This window comes from Cryptomeria japonica, chromosome 5, assembly GCF_030272615.1.
Source record: "Cryptomeria japonica chromosome 5, Sugi_1.0, whole genome shotgun sequence".
Classification (NCBI taxonomy): Eukaryota; Viridiplantae; Streptophyta; class Pinopsida; order Cupressales; family Cupressaceae; genus Cryptomeria; species Cryptomeria japonica.
In genome coordinates, this window is record NC_081409.1 from 525,374,466 (window position 1) to 525,396,432 (window position 21,967).

A 21,967-nucleotide genomic window follows, 5' to 3' on the forward strand; every position below is an offset into this window, starting at 1 on the left:
GAAGGAGAGTTGTTCTCTCATATGCAGCACTAAGGAGGTATTTTGACACACTTGAAGGAGAGTTGTGCTCTCATTGTGCATGGAGGATGGGAACATTTATGTTCTCTCATGTTGTATAGGAGTTTCACAAATTTGACAATCAAGAGATCCATTGATGAGCTTAATTTGGTATTTCTTGGGTGAGCAAGGAGAATTGGTGAAGGCACTTCATCAAATTCTCCAGAAGGGCTGTTGTGTTTAGTCCTTGCAATATTGCATCATTTGTTAGGATTGATATGATGAGAAGGAGAATATGGACATCATTGATATTGTAAACAATCGTATAGGAGAGTAGCTGGCTACAAAGATCCTCTAAATGCTTGACTTCTTGGAAGTATGGTCAATTAGTGATAAGTTCACTAGAACTGAAATTGAGATAAGTTCTTGTATGTAGGTGATCATGTGTAGCAAGATCCAAATAGCAGTATGCAAATCTAAAAGTATGCATAGGCATCTGATTCTGTTTTCAGTTCATGTGATATGCTTTTTCCCCATGTTTTCACTGAGGGGCGTTGTGAATTAATGTTAGTGCTCACATGTATTAGAGGTAAAGTGACTTAAAGTAACAACTCACGTAATTATTATGGGTGTTAGGAATATTGCATTCGTTATAGTTTTGTTTATGTGTTTATGAGTTGTCAGAACAACTCGTCTATGTAAAGGGAGTTGTTAAAGGAGATATAACAACTCTCCTATAATATAGGATATGAAAAAAATTCTATATATATGCATGCAATTTGTGAATGGAAAAAACTTCCCCCCCCCCCTCAAAACTGTAATGTCCCCTTTTGGGATTGCCCTAAATCTTGCCCTAAAATCACAATTCTATTCAAATAAGAAATGTAAGCTCGTAAGAGGTATAACTTAACCATTTAAAATGCCTTTTAACAAGATAAACCCTGATTTATGTTCTTCAACCATATTAAACAATATTGGATATATATATCATAAATCTCAATCATTTCAATTAGGGTTAGTATTCACACATATAAGTACAAATACATATAATTATCGTAATTCATTAGATAGGTCAATTTACAATAGAGTTTGAATGAAGGAGCATGATATGATCAGCCTGAAGCAATCTTCATACTAAGCCCAAAAGTGGACACTCACCCTCTTGGCCCCACATCATAGGCACCTTGGACATCCAGCATGGGGTGGTCTACCTAGTGGAATGCTTGTATCTGCACACCCTATCCATGTTTCCTTATTCATTCTCTTGAGAGCATGATGGGTTTCACTCAAAGGCTTTCCCTACCAACCAATCCACACCATGGAATCCCTCGGAGAATCATATAATGTGTCTGGAGCCTGTCCTTTCCAATCAAGCCCAAAAGCACGGAATGAACATCCGGTCATTCGGCCTCTTGGCCCCACCCTGGGGGTTGGCGTACTTGATGGGGGTGTCAGCTCTGCTGCCTCCTTATCGTGTATTTCTTCCTTCACCCCATAATGGGATGGTTGGTTGGATAAAAGCATCATGTACTAAGAAATAATAGCAATAATGAAAATTATATATTATAGGCAATATATTAATTACTTTTTATTCCTAAGTATTATTAAATTGAAGACATGATAATAAAGCAGCAAGATAAGTATTTCTATGTATTATGCATCATACTGCTCAAGCACCTATCAAAGTCTTTTGACTTGTTCGTTACTAATCCTGAAACCAGATATTCTGACTTTCTCTTTGAAAATGATTCCTTGATATGATTGTCTGATTGGTTCAATAAATGCAGGTTCTATGTATAAGTACTCCTACTATTATTTGTTGCCTTAATCAGAATTAGACCTCCAGTTTAAAACACTTATTCAATTTCCATTTCATGATCATTACTTCAAATGAATTCTCCCTCCTTTTACATCCTCCAATATGACAGAGAAGTCACGTCTCTTCAATATTTTTACCCCTTTGGAAGAGTCTCAACTTTTCCTCATTAAAACTTAATTATATTTTAATTATCTCTTAAACTAGGAAATGGCTACTTTTTGATATTAAACATAATCACTACTTTAGATTAATGGCCGCTTCTTGAAAATATACTGCAACCTATTATTGGATAATTGCTACCTTCTTTAATTTGCCTTCACTAATATGGAATCGTGGTCTTTTATGCATTCACTGTTCTTAATATAATGTCTGCTCATTAACTAATGCTATGAAGGTATATTAGTCAATGCAGCCCCCAAGTCTTCCTAAATCTGATGTAGCATCATATTGTTTGATGCAAGTTTAAGGGAACCAAATCTGACACTTTTTCTGACATCCTATGTGGGTTGTCTGCTGAGGACATGGACTTATAATCACATAATCTTAAAGAGAAATGAAATTAGTTTTAAGGATCTCATAGACTCTTTCATTGGTGAACAATTTCTGACAAGCTGAAGTATTGTCTGCTGCAAAGAAATACCAGCTAGTGGGTCCCAAATGCTGTCTCAGTAAAAATACAAAATTTATGATTGATTTCTTATTTAAACAAAGACTTTTTACCAAACAAGTTACAAGGCCCTTTTATCCTCAGTTTGATGGGACATGACAAAACCCCGTCCCTGCCCCTTGAGGTGTATCGGGGATGGGGAGATGTTAGGGGATGCTCCCTAGCCATCCCCGCCCAATTTGAGAAAATCTAGAAACATTTTGGAATGCGTTCCTGAAATTGGGGATGGAGGGAAACATGTAGGGGATGCCTAGGCGTCCCCTAACAAAAAGCAATTTTTTATAATGTTTAAAAAAAATAGTTCATAATAATTAAAAAAGATTGCTCAATATATCATGACAGCATTGTAACAGCAGCATAATATGACAACATTTATAACAACAGCAATAAATATATCATGACAACATTATAACAACAATTAAATTAATCATGACAGCGGTGACAATGACTGTAGTATAACAATAATAAATATATTATGATTCAAATTCATAGTTGATGATATAAGCTATATAACAGCTAACACTAACAGCAATAATTTGGATTTCTGATTTCATTGTTCAAAAAAGTTGCAAACTTCAAAATTCTTGATATTGTATTAAAGGTGTATTTGCCATTGTCTAGGATAGTGTGGTATTGTGTGAGAATTAAAAACACATAATTTCTTTTTGGAATGTGGTTGGCATGCAGGGTTTTGCAGACATCGTCTGACATCATTTTAACATTATCATCTTATATTGTTGTTCATTGACTCAAAAATTTTTACTCTCTAACTCATATATATTTTTTGCTGTCCCCCAAAAATGGCCCTTGGACTGCTTTCCTCAAAATGCGTCCCATGCCGTCCTCCGATCCCCATCCCCATCCCCATCTCCGAAATGACATGGAACATGGGGAAAAATAGCGCATATTATTCAGTGCGTAATCTTTTGCATTTGTCTATATATTTTGTCTATTTTTCTTGTACTTAGTAAGAACACAATCCCAGGAATATTTGAATACCCCAAAAGAACGCAACCACAAAAGCCCATAGTATAATTTTTGTGAAAATTAAAGATGCATGTGTAATTGAAATCTACATGGTTGTAGCACAACAAAAACCAAAAATACTACTATTATCAATTCAGGGGAGCTCAGGTTGATTCTATTACATTTTCAACATGGCTTTATAAAGCAATTCTTCTTATTACATAGCCACCTACAAACTCCTTCTAGAGATGTAACTTGTTTACCGCTACAACTAATAAATTAAATACAGGAAATAATAATGTACATGACAATACATACCAGACACAACAGTAAAATATATCTTTATTCACACATGCAATTATTACAGAGAAGAGACTAGAGATGGTCGGCCAAAGATTACAATAGACCCGACTACACTGTACTACTTCCTTGGCGGTACACGACATGTTTAAAGGATTTGATGGTTGCGGAGAGGTACACAACCGTTAACCAACCGACACATAACTACCCGAGAGTGACAACCCACTTAATACAATTAATTAATACACTGTCGGGTAACCAAAATTATCAAACATAACAATATGCGTTTATGCCAACTACATTATCCCCCCCGAAAGAAAAAGTTGTCTTCTAGATGACCCCCGAAAGAAAAAGTTGTCTTCTAGATGACAAGTAAACATAAAGTAATATCTGGAAAGACTAATGACAAGAGTGTAGGCCAAGACTAATTTCCTTGAAGTGAAACCAATGAACAAGATGGAAGGAATGATAAGCAGCTTGAGACAAGATGGAATATTTGATGATCAATGGGCTACCAAGATGGAAGCAGAATATGAAGTGCAATTTGGGTCGGGGCTTGATCCAATGTTCACAGTCATGGAGGAATTGCTAGATGAAATCGAAGCAAATGGAATGCTACCTGATGAGCAAGTAATTGAGACAGAGACAGAAGATGAAGAACAATTCGGGTTGGGGCTTGATCTAGTGTTAGGGATTCAAAAGGGGCCAACACATGAAATATTCCAAATTTCCGAATTCCCTTTCGAATCCAATCCCTGCTGCACTCCACCCAGTTTGGAACGTGACGTTGATTTGCATATTTTAGATGCAAGTGCTATGGTTCACCATCAACTTCGACCTCTTGATGGATCAATGAATGATGAGCAAGATTTCCTTTCTGCGAATGAAGACCACCAGGTTGTATCTTTCCCTACTATTGACTACAAAGAATATCATTTTGATTATGGAGATTCAGGAAAGACAACTTGTTTATGGATTAATCAGGGTCCGGATGAATTACCCCAGTTACTAATCTTTCCCGAAGTTTTGCTTGAGTTTCAAATTTGTACTTTGAAAGATTATTTTTCCGAGTTTAAAGATAAGTTTGCAAAACTTCAGACTGTGACTGTTGCTTTGTCGTTGTTGCATGTCTTGAGAAATCATGCTAGGAGTTGTATATACTTAGGTCTTTTGAGTATGATTCGCTTAAAATTTTTGCTTTTAGTTATAGTAGGTTTCTTTTGTTTTGTGTGTTTAGTTTAGTTGTCCTTGTTTTTTTAGAATAGTTTGCTTTTGTTAGCTTAGTTGTTTTGCTTTCGCTTGCTTCCGCGTGCTTTAGTTTAGTAATAAAGGAGGATTCCCATTGGCGAAAGGGTGATGTTGCATAACACACACACTTTGGCCTAATTCCGCTAAGCTATGTTTGGGGTATTCCTTTGATGAATATTTGTGGAGAGCTTTTGAATTTTGGATTAATTGTTTTTGAAGTATCTCAAAGTTAAGACGAGCATTTGACTAGAAAGGGAATCATCAATTGTATCTCGACACTGTGTCTTTCAGTTATTATATCTTATACACCTAAAGAATCCTCTGAGTCATTTTGGTTTCCCACAGTGAAGTTATGGCAAGAAAACATAAAGAAATCCGTCAAAAGTCTTACTTTAGTGCCACTATAATACTCAAGCCCATGCTAAGCTTCATTGCTTATACGCCAAAGTGTGGAAATATGTGAAAAGAAAAGAAAAGAATATCAAAAGAAAGAATAAAAGAAAGAAAAGAAAGAAAATCAAAACACTTGGCTGTTGGGTGTGCGGAAATCTCCATAGGTGTATCCTTCAAATCAAAGTATAAATCGCCGGAAGTAGAGCAATCTCCGTGAGATTATAAAGATAACCTCGCCGGGGCTATGGACGCTCGCTGGCAGCGAGGCTCTATCCAAGGATGCTTTTGGAGTTAAGACAAAGCACTTAAAATTATGCAACTTGTCATGATGGAACCAAAGAGTCATAATGATCTTAAGAGACGGGAATGATGCATTATCGCACACACTTGTAATTGGAGGATGAAAGATCTTGATACAATTTAGGATTCCTCTTTCCTCTTTGAATGCCCTTCTGAGCCAGCGGGTAAGTTAGCTATAATTGATTTTTGATTCTAAGTTTGAAATGGGTTTTATCTTAGGAATGTTCAGGAACATTTTTTCGGGTTGGCGCTAGATGTTGTGACCTTTTTCACATATCGCCCCATTGCAAATGGGGACCCTCTCTTTTCTTGCTTTCTAGGGTTTTTGTTAGTGTCCTATGACCTTCCGCTACAGTTTCACCAAGCCTTGTCCAGTTTTGAATAGTTCGAGTCCTAGGGATTGAAAGTCAGTTTTTGCGAAATCAATCAGCTTGTAGGCTTTATGATTTTCATTGTACCTTGTAAGCATCAACTTTTGACTCTCCGAGTCTAGTTTAGTTCTCTTTGCATTAGAATCTAGACACATGTAGTAGAATCAAAAACCTTAATATGGCTCACCTTTGGTTTCCTCCTAGACCTTGCTTCCTTTGGGGTCTTCTCCTTCACTACATGTGTTGGAGACTTGTTGAGAAGATAAACCGTAGTGTAAACTATCTTAGCTCAAACTTCTTGAGAAGATACATCGGGCCATCTCCATAATAATATGGTGACTATGGTCCCTTCTCTCAACTACATTTTTCTGTGGAGTATATGGTCTTGTGAATTGACGTTTGATATCATGTTTAGCACAAAAGTCTGTGAATTTGTTGAACAAAATTCACTGCCATTATCAGATCTAAGAGTTATGATGTCACATCCGAACTCTTTTTCTAGTAATGATTTGAACTTTTTAAATTCCTTATATTTGGTTTTGACTTAAAAAAAATATTCCCACATTTTCCTATTGAAATCATAAAAAAAACAAGAGAAATTGCCTGGCATGAGTGACTAATGCCGTATGCATTGGTCCACAAACATCTGCATGAACTAGCTATAGGACTTTGGATGCTCTTGTAATGTCCCCGTTTGGGATTGCCCTAGATTTTGCCCTAGAATCACAAATTCCATTCAAATAAGAAATGTAAGATAGTTAGAGGTATAACTTTATCATTAAAAATGCCCTTTTAACAAGATAAACCATGATTCAAGTCCTGCAATCACAATTAATGATATTGGTTATATATAAATCTCAATCATTCTCATTAGGGCTAGTAATCACACATATGAGTACATATAACTCTCCTAATTCATTAGATAGGTCATATCTATATTTATTATCTAGTATTCAATCACAAGAGGGTTTGAGTGAAGGAACATGATAGGATTGGCCTGAAGCAATCTCACACTAAACCCAAGAGTGGACACTCACCCTCTTGGCTCCAAATGGTAGGCACATTGGACATCCAACGTGGAGTGATCTACCTAGTGGAACGCTTGTATCTGCACCCCCTATCCATGTTTCCTTCGTCATCTTCCCACAATCAACCAATCCGCACTATGGAGTCCCTCGGAAATCATATAAGGCGCCTTGAGCCTATCCCTTTCCATCAAGCCCAAGAGCACAGAATGGCACCCACCATTCGGCCTCCTGGCCCCACCCGGGGTTGGTCTACTTGATGGAACTTAGTGCTACTTGCTTCCTTATTATGTATTTCATTCTCCCCTCCATAATGGGATGGTTGGTTGGATAAAGTATTAGGGAATCTTTAATATAATTTTTTATGCATGAATTTCATAATAGCAAGAATAGAAACATATAAATATATATTAGCAGCAATATGTTAATTACTTATCGTTCCTACATATCCTTAAGTGGAAGATATGATAACAAATCAGCAAGATAAGTTTTCTATGCATTATGCATCATACCCAGCACCTATCAAAGTCTGTTATCTATCCCTTGATTAATTCTGAAATCAGATATCCAGTTAGTACCGTTTGAGCTGCTTATCCTTTTCTGATTGATCTCTTGATATAAGGTTAGTGATGCTTTTCCATTTCTTCTCCTGATCTGGATTGATGTTCTGATTCGATCTTGCAGCTTATATATCTAGCAGAACTTCGCATTCACTTCAAGGCCTTCTTCCCAATGATAATTCTACCCTATATAGCCTTCAAGGCAGGCATAGGGTCACATCCTTTGCAATGGTTACCCTTCTTTATAAAGACGTGTCTCTATAAGTAATAGCTGTATTAGGCTGCAGGTTACTTATAGCTGAAAATGTTCTGTCCCCCTTCCTTGATCAAATAACCTGCCTTATATATCTTCAAGGAGGGGACAGAGACTCACCTTCTTTCCAAAGTTTTCATCCCTTGGAAACAATGCATCTCTTCCTAATCAATTGTTGCTATTCCTTTACGTTGATCACTTCAGTCCTATTAGTTAGTTTGGGTAATTTCATTAACTTGCTGCTCTTAATAGTATATTCGCTGCTCTTCAACTTCTCCTCCAAGCTAATTATGATTGCACCCCCTTTTATATAGGTAATCCCAAATGTATTTCCTTGGTGCCAAAAGTAGAGAGTCAGCCAGCATCGTATTGTAGTGAAGGTCAGCTTTGAGAATATTTAATTTATTTCAATTTTTTTTTAATCTCAGTGCTGACTCTTAGAACAGGTCGGCCCCTTTATTAGTTTTTATTAATTCCATCACCCGGATAAGGTTGTTGATATACGCTAGGTCGGCCCTCTGTTAAATAATTGCTGTTATTATGACTATTTTTCTTATGCCTTTATTCCAAGTTGGCCCTATCTGTCTTGTCGCCTAGGGTTTATTATTTATAGGTGCAGTTTGTGATCTGTTTTGGTGAGGACATGACAGCTCTCCAAGCCCTGTCCATCTAAAAATGGAGTTCTATGCTACTTCCTTGCTTGGCAAGCTCTGCAAACACCTTGTATCTGCTGCTATATGTTAGGTAAGTTGTCTATCAAATTCTCTTGAGCTAAATGAGAGAGGTAGGTTAGGCTGATATTGGACGCACTTCTAGCTGCCAATGTGTGCTCTTGAACCTCTCCAATATCAACAAGCCGATGCAAAACATGATCTTCAATATCAATTGCAATGGTTTTCTTGGATTCCTTGTCAAAAATATAGCATTTGTGTTTGCTAAATGGGACATCCAATTTGGGACAATGGTGCATTATCTGACTCACTAAGAGCAAATTGAGCTTTATTCCTGGCATAATACAGATTGAGGAAAATGAGATTTTTCCCTCCAGAATATATTTGCATGTTTCCTTTGCCAACAATTGTGTACTCCTCACCACCACTGAAGATCACTGAATTTGAGCAAGTCGTGTACTCTGTGAAGCAATCTTTCCTATTGAGTAAAATGTTGAGATGCTCTAGAATCTATGTACCACACAAATTTTTTTGATTGATTTGCTGGTCATTTGGCCATGAAAGAATAGAAGGCTGACTCCTTTTGCATAGAATGCTCTGTGACATGAACCTTTTGTGGAGGCCATCCTTGGTTGGATTTTTGATCAACCAACCTTTCTGCAATGCTTCTTCATATGACCAAGTTTACCACAATAGTGACATGATATTTTTCAGATACTTTGAAGTATCATCATAATTCCTTTGACCTTTCTTTTGAGGCCACTTGCCTTTGCTGTTGTCCTTGATTGTAAAAGCTTATTCTACACTTTGTTTATCACTGCTGCTACCGAATTGTTTTTTCCATCTGTCCTACTGCAAGAGCTTATTGCATAGCTCCTCAAACTTTAGGTCAACATTGGTAGATATGATATTGAGAGTTTCTACGAAATGCTCATATGTCAATGGTAAACTCTTTTGTAACATGATGTTGGGTGATGACGTCATCCTTCTTGCGATTTGAAACTATGGAAAATAATGAAATCCTTTTGCTATTGTAGTGATATTAAAAAATCTTTTGAAACCCTAGCCAACAAAGCAAAACCCATGATTTTAGATGAAAATTGCCAAAAACCTGCAATGAAAATTCTGGAAAATTGGAAATTCGACAAAACCTTAGCCGCCAAGAAAAATCCACATTTTTGTCAAAAAGGTGCCAAAAAAATGGCATAAACTCATCGCCAAACCTAGATGACACGATTTGGAAAAAAGACCTACAATTTTGTCCAAAAAATCATTAAAACTTCATCAAAAAATTTGTGGAGAAAAACACCTTGGCCGCAATTTGTTTTAGTTCAATTTTTTAACACGTTTTCACACAATTTTTGGCTGTCAATCTTTTTTCAAGCCACAAAAACAAATCCATGACTTATAGATGAATAAATCCGTTGTGATTTTGACAGAATACCCTCAATTTTTTATTAAAAAAGGCAAAAAACTTGCATAAAATAGGGGGAGTGAATTTTCCAAATAACAAAATGGCATGATATTTGTACAAAAAATCACAAGATTTTTAATAGGAACAACGATTTTCATTGGAAAAGCTGTGATTTTTTGCCCAAAATAAAGATCTGTGTTTTTTGGAAGAAATCTGCCCAAAACAGCCTCATACAATTATGTGCATTACCGAGCTCTTTTGGCACCTTTTCTGTCATGCGCGTGCATTTTGTCACTGCCAGAGCCCATAGGATTCATGTGCTCTTCGATCTCGAGGTGTCACCTGGGCTATAATACCATATTAAGAAAAATACAGGACAGAGAATGAATACCAAGATATTCAATATTAACAGGAGCAAAAGCCTGTTTAAATAAGAGATACAAGAAATCTATTCGTTAAGGATAGGATCGACAACTAAGAAAGCAGAGGATAAGAACTTAAACTTAAAGAATAAATAATATTCCTAAAGCCTATTTTAAAAGACTTAATTGTATAAATTGAATATTACAATATTACTTTTAATAGAATTCCTGATCCTTCCTTGTCTCCTTTTGGACTTGTGCGTTATTGACGTTGTAACTATATAATGCATAGGACATCCACTGCTCTGGAACAGAGAAATGGGTTCGTGATACTCCAGCAATCATAATATACAAATTTGGTTTCACTGGGTGCCAATAATGGCGGAGTCAAGTCCGTTGTGCCACTTGAAGGTTGCACTACCCAAGTCTCTTTCTACTGAGCTGTATCCTTTTATTCATGATTTACTCCTTTGGTTAGATTGCTTCTTACTATAGGAATGGTAGTTCCATCTTTATTTTCCTTTCATCTCTCTCACATCATGCTTTGATACTTAATTTACATGATTGCAGCACAATGAAAATGGTATTATTATTAATTGGGATATTTCAGAATGATTCTATCACGTTTCCAACATTGGTTTTATAACTTACCACACTTTATTGACCACTAATTTAATCTAACTTACTAAATATTCTAACATCACTTAATATTCTAACAATGTGATGTTATACTAACATTTAACATTTATTTATTACCTACTTACTTTACCAACCCAAATATGATATTTCCAATACGTGTGACATTAAAGACAACGTTATTCTAAATATGTAACATCATATGATGTAAACAAAGATGTAATAGTGTAAATGTTCCTAATCTTCGCCTGGCTGATCTGATTGTGAAATCTTAGCTGGTTTTCCAGGGATGATATAGAACCACCGAGTTATTTGAAAATCAAAATGCAAATTAGGTTACGGATTTTTATTATGCTTATCTGTGTTAATATGAACAGCGTTTGTCTCTGAATTTGATGCAGTGCATAACTGATTACTGTCTTATCATATTAAGGATGTTATATTACTATATTGAATTTTTTGTTTTCAATGTAATTAGACTTCTTAACTTTTCAATGCTTGTAACAGGTGTTATACAGATTGTACAACTGAGTTTATGTATTTGTTTTGTAGGCCAATTCATGATGTCAAAATATTACGGACGACAGTCACTGATTAATTCCATAGCAAGAAAGTGGACGATTTTTATGAGTAGGAAGGACTACATTTGACTATGTAGCATGAAACTACAATATTATGACCTCACAATTCCAAGTGTACTATTTGGTGCAGTATGCTGTGCTTTATACTTCTCGGACTTTGAGAAAACATGCCCTTCTTTTTAGGGTTGTGCTGATATAAAAATATGAAGAGCCTTATTTAGACTGAAGTTTATTAATGTGCAGATTCCAGTACCTTCTTTGATTAATATCTTTCATTCTTGCAGATGATTACAACACCTATACAGCATGTATAGAAAGCGGTAGACAGATTATCTACCTTGTTGCATAGAGTGCATAATGCTGGCTTTATAATCTTCCCTGGTCATTTTTCTTGTTTTCATTTGCATCGTATAAAAATATTTTTTAATTATGAGAGTTTTGGATTTCGTATTTGTTATTTTTCAGTACGACTCTTTTCTAAGCCACCTCATTGATGTTTTTTTGTGAATTGAGCTATTAATCTTGTAGAACTCCTTGTCAAAAACTAGATTTCTTTTGAAAACATTTGTTCAAAAATTTCAATCAATTAATATTATTGCATTCAATGGAACGTATGTTTTTTGCACACATGCATGTGAACAGATGTGCGTAGAGAATTAAAGCAGATTAAGAAATACAAAATCAGATTTAAACAAACAACTGTTGCACAGAAAATAAACACAACACAACAAATTATGTGGTTCACCATTAAAGGCTACATTCACAGGAAAAACAAGGTAATCTTCTATTAACTGTTGCAGCAAATACAGAGTCTCTTCTCATTATTTATGCAAGTATTTTAACTCTCACAATATGAGGAGAACAATTAAATGAAGATGTAGGGAAAAGAGGAATAGTTAGATGACCGTTGGTTTTCACACATTCAACAATCTCCTACTTGAAGTCCAACCAATGATGTCCCCTGCTTTTCCAAGCTTATTGTCACATTTTAACCAGGCCAAGAGAAGCATTGTAAAACTTTAGCTTCTCCAAATTTTGTTCAAAGGACACTTTGGATGAGTCTTCTCCAAGCCATGCTAGAGTCAACAATTCTCTTGTTAAAATCTTCCCTTAGGTGAGTGTTGCCGCAAAGAGTACTTCAATCACACGATCTCCAACCTCAAGCATTGAAACATGAACAACCTTTAAGACCCCTGCTTCAACTCTTTGTCTACTTCATTCATCGTTTACTCAATAAAACTCTTACCGAAAAGAATGTATTCTCGGGATTCACAACAGCCTGGCATTTGACAATCTGCCCAACAAGTTTGTCCCCGTTTCTTGTATAAGGAACCACAGTCAAACTCCTAATTTGATTAAGTCTTCTCTCAATAGCCTCCCGAGTCCTTCCAACACCAACTATTGTTGTTGAATCTTTTTCCAGTACTATCTGGTGTTGTGACGTATTCACACATCGCCCCATTGCAAATGGGGACCCCCACTTTTTGCTTTCTGAGGTTAGCCCTTTTGGTTTTGTTGTTAGTCGTTTTAGTATCTTAGCCTTTGCATTGAAGGGATTGAGTCAGGTGGATCTCCTCAAGAGGTCAGGTCAATTGAGTGATTAGGGGTTATTTAGATAATTCCTAGGGTGTTTTTTGTGTACTATCCGGTCGCACTTCAAGTTGCTAAATCAAACCTTGGTTGAATGCATAATGTCCTCCTAGGTCCCATCCCTTACATCAAGGACAAAGCGAATTCGCCTTAAGGAGTCTGGAATGTCATCCTGATCATCAAATGTCTTGAAATTTGGCTAAGTCTGGAATGTCATCCTGATCCAGAAATTTGACTAAGTCTGGAAAATTGAAGAATCCTCCAAAACTAGATTTTGCATTATAACTCCTGGAGGTCCGAAACCACTCTCAAACATCTTGTCAATATATATGGAATATAACTTAAAGTATAAGAAACTTATACTTAAATGTTATATTCCATATATTAATCCTGATAGAGAGACTAACATGTCAATTTTTGCTTCTGACCCTTCCAAAGGGTCTAGAGCGAATTTCCTAATATCTCCATTCCTGGTCTTACTTTGCCTCATAAACATTGTCCTTATGACGTTATGAAGAGAGAATTGATGCGTGAAACACAGTGAAGTGATGGAAAGTGAAGGATTTGAGCATAATAGCAAAATTCGCTCCTGACCCTTCCAAAGGGTCCAGAGTGAAATTTTTTTAAGCTCCTGACCCTTCCAAAGGGTCCAGAGCAAAATCCTCCAAATGTCTTATTTCTTCACTAGGGACATTGAATGGTGGTCATGCATGGTAGAGAAAAGGGTCAAGGATCAAGTCTAAAGCAAAGATGAGTGAAAAAGGATGAGAATTGAGCCTAATTGAGCAAATTCTCTGCTGACCCCTCCAAAGGGTCTAGAGCGAATTTCTTCATAAAACATTATATCTTGCTCAAACCTACGAACTAACTCATTCCCAAGCAATTTTAAAGGCAAAAGACTTGTTTTTGATAATTAAAGGATGAGAAATGGAGTTTTGTGAAGGAAGATCAAGCAAAATGTCAATTTCGCTTTTGACCCTTCCAAAGGGTCTAGAGCGAAATTCCTTTTAAGCTCCTGACCCTCCAAAGGGTCCAGAGCGAAATTCCTAGCAAGACTCTCTATTTTGCCTAATGCATTAAAAGGACCTTGTTTTAAGCTAAATAGATGGTGAATTGAGTTGATTATGGTAAGAGGAGATTTGATAAGTCAAGTTTGAGGTGAGTTGAGAGGAAAAGGAGAGTGAATTGAGCCTAAAGACAAATTTCGCTCTTGATCCTTCCAAAGGGTCTAGAGTGAAATTTCTTAAAACACTATTTTCCTCCTTGTTCAAACCAAGGTCTTTGTTCCTAGGACATGGTTGAGAGAAGATGGATATATATTAACCTTTAGAAGTGAATGGAAGTAAAGGCAATGATGGATTTGAGGGTAAAAGACAAAATTCGCTCTTGACCCTTCCAAAGGGTCCAGAGCGAAATTTTATAGAATCCTACGTTTGCTTCAAATTTGAACTAACTTTGTGCCTTGAAGCCTTAGCTAGGATGTTATCATGCCTTGGAAGCAATTGAGGGGTGAAAAGGTGGAGGATTTGGGCCTAAAATGCAAATTTCGCTCTCGACCCTTCCAAAGGGTCCAGAGCGAAATCCTTAGGATAGCCTAATTTCTTGCAAAAACGTTGAAATGGACATCACTTTGAAGGTAGATGGGCTTGATAGTATGGGGGGAGGACCTAAAGGCCTAGCCTAAGAGTAGAGTTCAAGGAAATGATGAAAAGGTTAAGTACAAATGCAAATTTCGCTCTTGACCCTTCCAAAGGGTCTAGAGCGAAATTTCCTAAACCCTCTATTTGCTCCTTGTTAAGACCAAGTTATTGATTTCTAAGGCATGGTTGGGAAAGAATTGATATGTACTTGCCCTTGAAAAGTGATTTGAGGCAATGAAATGATAGAATTGAAGCTAGATTACAAAATTCGCTCCTGACCCTTCCAAAGGGTCCAGAGCGAAATTCTTGGATAGCACCTGTCCTTGGCTAAGGTCCAAAGCGAAATCCTTCTTTTAGGCCTTTTTGGAGGTCAAATCAATGATGTCTTCAGGAGAGAGGGATTGAAAGGTCAAGTTTGAGACAAGGCTCAGTGAAAAGGAGTATGAATTGAGCTTAGAGGATCAAATTCGCTCCCGACCCTTCCAAAGGTACAAGAGCGTATTCTTTCAAAATCTACATCTTACCTCCAGTTTGGGTAGAATCCTTGGTTCAAGAACTTTGCATAAGGAAGAATGACCTCATCCAAGCCTTAAGGACCTATAATCATGGTTTGAGCTAGTAGAAATGAGTAAACTTGATGAATTTGAACGCAAATATCAAATTCGCTCTTGACCCTCTCTAAGGTACATAAACAAATTTCTTCTAAAAGTGTGTCTTTTCCTCCTAGCTTTAAGGGAAATTGATTCAAATATCTTCTTATTGATGATTTAAGGTAAGAAATGCCATGCTAGAATGTATATATATCGTGTATTCTTAATCATCTTTTGTTTGTTTTGTAAATCAACAAGATTGAGCCAGAAGGAAGAACCGACAAGGAGAACCTATTCAAGTTTCATCATCATTAAGGACGCTTTGGATGCATGAGAAGGTACTCAAGGGCTACTAATTGAAGGACTTCGAAATATCAACAATTGCAAGCAATGTGTTAGAACTATCCTCAAAGAGATCACAGGATGACAGAGATGGATCTTGTAAACATTTCAAGGCAAGATGGGCTATTATAGAAGGAGTGACTTGACCGTGAAGAGGCCTCATCAAACACATGAGGGTCAAAGAGAGGTACGTCATCCATCAAGTACATTAAGGACAAAAGAAGATCAACCAAAGTTAGTGCAAGGGTACCTTGAAGAAGCAGATAGTTTCAAAAGAGTTAATCAAAGTTTGCTTCTCAACATCACTAAATTGAGTATCAAAAGAGATATGAGCAAGTACCAGACAAGGTGGCGTCCCAATCACTGTTCCTCCAGTCAGATAGCTCCACCTCAACATGTCCAGATTCAATGTACCTGACTCACCAGTGATAACACAAACTTCGAGGCACCTACCCTTGACATCTATTGGTCCAATCTCATGAAATGCAATTTTATCATTGGCTAAGAGAGTTTGTTTTTGATTAAAAAAGCTGCGTTAATTAGGGCGCTGACCCTTAAAATAGAGACCCCTCTACAATTAACGTTAACTATTGCTAATTGTTTTTGAAAAACAACAACGTTAAGAAGGGCACTGACCCTTTACAAAGCCAAAGGCTATTAAATCAATCATAGCCTATCTTATAACAAACCCTAATTAGGGTTTCTATCTTGTAATCCTAGCCATTGATTGTAAATCAATTAGAGCCATTGAAATGTAAGGAGCTCTCTATATAAAGTTCCGACTCTTCATTTGTAAAGGTTAATAGTTAGTTCATAGAGGTTAGAATAGCTAATGATTAATAGCAAATAGAATAGCAATTAGAGTAGATTAAGAGAAGGCAAGAAATTGTTGCCTAAATTGTAAATGAACTCCATTTTCATTGAAGTTAAGGTGAAATGTGTTCTTTCTTGCAATATGCATGGTTTCTTGTTGAATCTATATTTTAGATGGTAAATAATTAGATTGAATGAATGAAGTTACTGAATGCACTCGCGTGGAATTTGCCTAGTCCAAACCACTAGCCTCTTGCTGATTGTAAGAGCGTCTGCGTGGTCAATTGACATTGAATGAGCTTAATCTCGAGTCATTACGCGTCTATTGTTCATGCATTAACTTGAATGGTGATCAATGTTTGACAATGATGATTTGAACATCTTCAGAACTACCTTAGAAGATCGCACTGAGTTGGTGTTGAATTGTTTAGTTTGATGGTGAGACCTAGCCCAATAGGACTCCAACTAGTCACTCACCTATCTTCCCGCATTCTGGGTCTTAGAGTAGACTTTCTGAGCCTTGTATCTTTTGATGTTTCCTTATCTTCTAGCCAGTAGAGAGGATTCAAGTTCCAACAGATTAAACGCTCAGGCAGTCGAATGTAAGTCCCCTTGTGATTCCAGCATAATCACATCACACCAACAGAGCTTATCCACACGTAGAGACCCTACATATAAGAACCTTGGAGTCTTCTCGAATGATCCTTAGGCGAAATCTTCAACATTCGAGGAAAGTTTGTTCAAGAGAGGATAAGATACCTTGGTATTTTATTTTGTGTTCGCATGTGCATGAAAAACACATCAACATCTAGGTAGCAGTACCTAGAACCTCATTCCCAACTTTGTGAGCTAGCCCCACTTCATCTCTAATGACAATGCCTTCAGTCAACACATCAGTGTCATCCAAATGTTGCCTTTTCCTTTCTTCAAATTCAGGATTCTTTAAAGCAACAATCTTAATGCACCTTGAAGCATGTTCACAACAAGCATAGCCAAGACTTCTAGCTCAATGTCTTCAACAAGTATTACAATGGGATAACCACCATGAATGACATCTTCAAATATGCCAAGCATGTCTCTTGCATTTGTTATCTTTATATCAACCAACAATAGCTTGCAATTCTCATACTCTGCGGTCATCTTCTCATTGTTAGTCACAAAATATGGAGAAGCATATTCACGGTTGAATTGCATTTTCTCTACAACATATATATATTATTTTCTGCACTTTTTCTTTCTTCAAGGGTTACTACACCCTTCCTACCAACTTTACTCTTGACCTCTGTTATCATATTTCCTACTTCATAATTATTCCTAGTACTTATTGCAGCGACATCTGCTAAAACTCTATCGTCAACTTTAATCAGATCAATAACTCCTTCATCCATCAAATCTTCATAAGTGCTTGTAGCAGTAGTGTATCCATATATGGGATTATCATTGTAAATGAGCTTTTCAACCTCAACACTTCCATTTACTCCTGCATTCTTTGTAATTGATTTCACAGGGTAGCTCAAAGATTGCTTAACAATACTTGCATCGATCTTCTGTTCCTCATTTTCAAGTGTCTATCTAATAGCATCGACCTTTGAAGCAAAGGCTCAAGAGAGCACACCCTCCATGTTTAGCTGAAGCCCACACATGTTTTGAGGTACTAGCCAAAGTATAAAGAACATGAAGAGCAACAAGCCTACAAGATGGAGCACAGTGTAATAGTTGTAACAAGAGAAGTAGACTTTTGTGGTTTGCAACCATGGCCTCCATGCATGGAGAATATGTTGTCAAATTAGATAAAACATTGAGGGTGAATTGAACAACTTCTCTACTTGAAGCATTTGTATCAACAAAACATTCAAAGAGAGGTATAAGCTATTCGTTTGCAATAAACAGAGCTGCCAACCCTGGATTAGAGAAGTAAGTAAATTTTTGGAGTGATGTCAACCCAATTATTAGATCTTTAACCAAACTCTAGCCTTCAGATACATGGTCACCAACCAATTTCATCATAAGTTCTTGTCCCGTACACTCTTGGTTTATGTCTCCCAAAGGCAGTCTTTTGCAGGCATGCCCTGTTCTAACAAACTTGGGAACACTTTTTCATTAAAAAATGCATCTATGCTGCGAGTAATTTGTTTGGTAATCGAATCACACAACTTGTAGCCACATTTCTCATCTCCATATCCAATGAAGATGCATCATTTTGACTTCAATTCAAGCTTCGTTCTTTTTTATTCTTTTGTAGAATGTGAACAAAAGCTTCACACCCAAACACCCACACCTTCAAATAATTGAATGAAATCCTCTTTCCCAACCTTTCCTCCTTGGGAATTTCCAAATTTAACCGAGGGGATGAACCTTAATTAATTAAATACACCGCTATAGTGCGGTGTATTTACTGTCTCTGCCCAAAATTATTTTTCCAAACTTGCATTTGGGAGCATGTTATGAATTCTTTCCAAAATTGTTTTGTTCAAATTCTCTACTGCACTATTTTCTTGTGGTGAAAATTGAACAATTTTTAATACCATTCTTTGCATAAAATTGATCAAAATCAATGGAATAGGTTTCACCACCGTTATCCATTTTTAGACAATTTTATTTTTGATTTTGTTTTGAACAAGTGCTTTGAAAAATTTAAATTTATCATATACTTTAGACTTCCTATTTAACATGTAAACCCAAACCTTCCTAGTGCAATCATCTAGAAAAGTAACAAATTAATTAGACCCACCAATTGAAGTTAACTCAGTGGGACCAAAGACAACTAATTGCACTAGTTCCAACAGTTGTGTCTTCTTGTCATGTTTTGTGATACAAAATTGGCTCCTCTTTTGTTTGTCATATATACAATGCACACACTTCTCCATATCCATCGATTTAAACTTCAAAAGTTGATCCTTTTTGTGCGAAATTTGAAGGCCTCACTTCCTCATGTGATTAAGCCTCTTGTGCCAAAGCTCCATACTATCTGCAACTGTCATCACATCTCCCACTTTAGTGTGATTCTCTGGCACATACAAAGTGCTTGATTTGATACCCCTAGCAATTGCCAAGGCTCCTTTTGTCACTTTTCATGTACTTGATTCAAAAGTGACTCTACATCCTTTAGAATCCAATTACCTTATTGAAATCAAGTGTTTATGAGTTAAGGGACATCTAACATCCATAGCAGCCAACTATTTCAATTTTTTCGTTTCAACAAAATATCCCCGTTGCCAACAATATCACAAGATTTATTATCACCAAGATAGACCTTACCAAAATTACTATTTTGATGGCTTTCAAATTACTCCCTGCATGAAGTGGATGCTCTCGAATCAAGCTCCCAAACATCTGCTTTAGTTTCTCCTATAGCTAGAATAAGAGCATCTGCATCTTCATATGTTGCATTTGCTTCATTTTCTTTTGGCTGGTTTTCAACCTTCTTGAATGACCAACAATTTCTTTTGATGTGGCTTTGCTTGCCACATACGAACAACCACTATCTTTGCATCTTGAATTCAATCTCTTGCTGGATTTTGATCTTCCTCTTTGGTTATGCTTTCCTCTTTTTTGTCATCTTTCTTTGTTGCTAGTGTTTTCAAAGCGTCTCCCAATCAAGCTCCTTGATTTTTCCTCCTATGGTCACTGAGAAGAGTCTCGACAACATTATCAAATTTTAATACACTTCCCTCTTGTTGGACATTGAGTTGCTGATATCGATAGCAACTCCTTCCCAACAATCGAATAGAGAACACAATAGAAAAATGCCCTTACTTTCATCATCAAGTTTATGCTCACAAAAATTAGTTGGCTGATCAATATGTTGAATTCATTTAAATGGTTTGACACAATTTTGCCTTTATCTTCAAATTGTATAATTTCTTCATTAGAAAAACTTTATTTGATACGGAAGCCATTTCATACATGTTGAATAAATGATCCCAAAGACCTTTCGTTCTCTTCTCCATTGCAACATCAAACAACACATTGCTAGAGAGGGAAATAATTATGGTTGTCATCGCCTTGTCCCATTTCTCCCACTTTTTATCAGATATTGCAATTGTCTTCTTTGCTTTTCCTTCTAACATTTTTGTAAGGTCTTTTTTAACCAATAAAGCTTCTAGTTGTAGCTTCATATTCTGAAGTTCTGCCTCAAAAAATTTTCAATTCTCCATTTATTTGCTTCTTCATCTTTCCTCAATTTCTCCACAATTTTCTACAAAGCTTCTTGGCTCTAATGCCAATTGTTGAGAATTAAAAGCAGCTAAATAAATACAAAATCAAATTTAAATATACAATTGTTGCATAAAAAATAAATGCAACACAATGAATTACATGGTTCACCATTAAAGGTCACATCCACGAGAAAAGCAAGGTAATCTTCTATCTATTGCAACAAATATAAAGTCTCTTCTCATCATTTATACAAGTATTTTAACTCTCCAAATATGAAGTGACAATAAGTAAATAAAGAGGCAAGGAGAAAAGGAATGATTAGATAACCATTGGACTTCACATATTCAACTAATAGAAATGTGTGTATTTTTAGCAAATTGCTACCTAAGGGTGTAGCTCCCTTTCCTTTAAAACATAAAAAAGATTACACAAGATCACAGAGAGTGTAGACTAGGACTCTTATGGCCTCAATGACCTCCTTGGCATGTTCTATCTGTTTTGGGGGAAACATATTCCCATTTACACTCATCATGTATTCATAAGTTTCCATGTTATTTCTCCCCAAATAGTCCCTCATCGCCAATACAATGTCTATCATACTCCCATCCTTGATGACCTCTTCAATGTTGAATGTATCTGTCACCTTTCCTTGGAAGGATTCCTTCTTTAGTCTCTTCAAGGCTCCCACAACTAGCTCACAAAGGTTGTGGGCTACTAGTCTCAGACAACCTTCTTTGTCATCTCATTCCCGTCGTTGTGGCGATGTTATACATGAACCTCTCCAGTAGTTCGACATTGTACACATGTGATCCTTCCAGAACGCTGCTCGTGATAATCCTACGAGTGGTATCTTCCTCCACATCACCATCAAAGTCAAAAATTGTCTTTATTCGCTCCTCTACCGTTTGCGAACATTCACATTTACATTTACATTTGGGAATGTGGATAAATTTCACTTCCTCATTGCTTGACACAGAAGAACCTTCCATGCTCGACTCAACCATTCGTGCTTTCCTGTTCTGAAAGTCATGCTTTTTATAGACAAAAACTATCCCTTCAACCATCATTGCAAATCTATCCAAATCCCGAAGGTATCAGATCTAATCTCCAAGTGTTCTGCAAACCTGCCAAGTCGTAGCTCCAACGTACCTTTTCTGCCCTTCATTTTGTAGTGGATGTGTTCGGAGGCAACACATCCACAAAGAGGGTAAGTAAACTCCTAGAAGATGTGACATCCGATATGATGGAGTCACAATTTTTATCAATTGCAC

The 21,967-nt window shown here is 36.6% G+C and overlaps 1 protein-coding gene and 1 pseudogene across 1 annotated transcript in view; one reads left to right on the forward strand and one right to left on the reverse strand.

The window, feature by feature from the left end:
• The window catches only part of LOC131060936 (peptidyl-prolyl cis-trans isomerase CYP18-2), a 108,717-nt gene extending 96,888 nt beyond the window's left edge, over positions 1-11,829 (forward strand). Inside the window, exon 6 of the mRNA XM_057994386.2 lies at positions 11,535-11,829. Within this exon, the coding sequence (XP_057850369.1) occupies positions 11,535-11,580 (46 nt within the window). The 3' untranslated portion in view covers positions 11,581-11,829. The remainder of the gene's footprint in view (positions 1-11,534) is intronic.
• Positions 11,830-12,782: 953 nt separating this feature from the next.
• LOC131060945 (ruBisCO large subunit-binding protein subunit beta, chloroplastic-like) lies at positions 12,783-21,760 on the reverse strand (annotated as a pseudogene).
• Between the last annotated feature and the right edge of the window lie 207 nt (positions 21,761-21,967).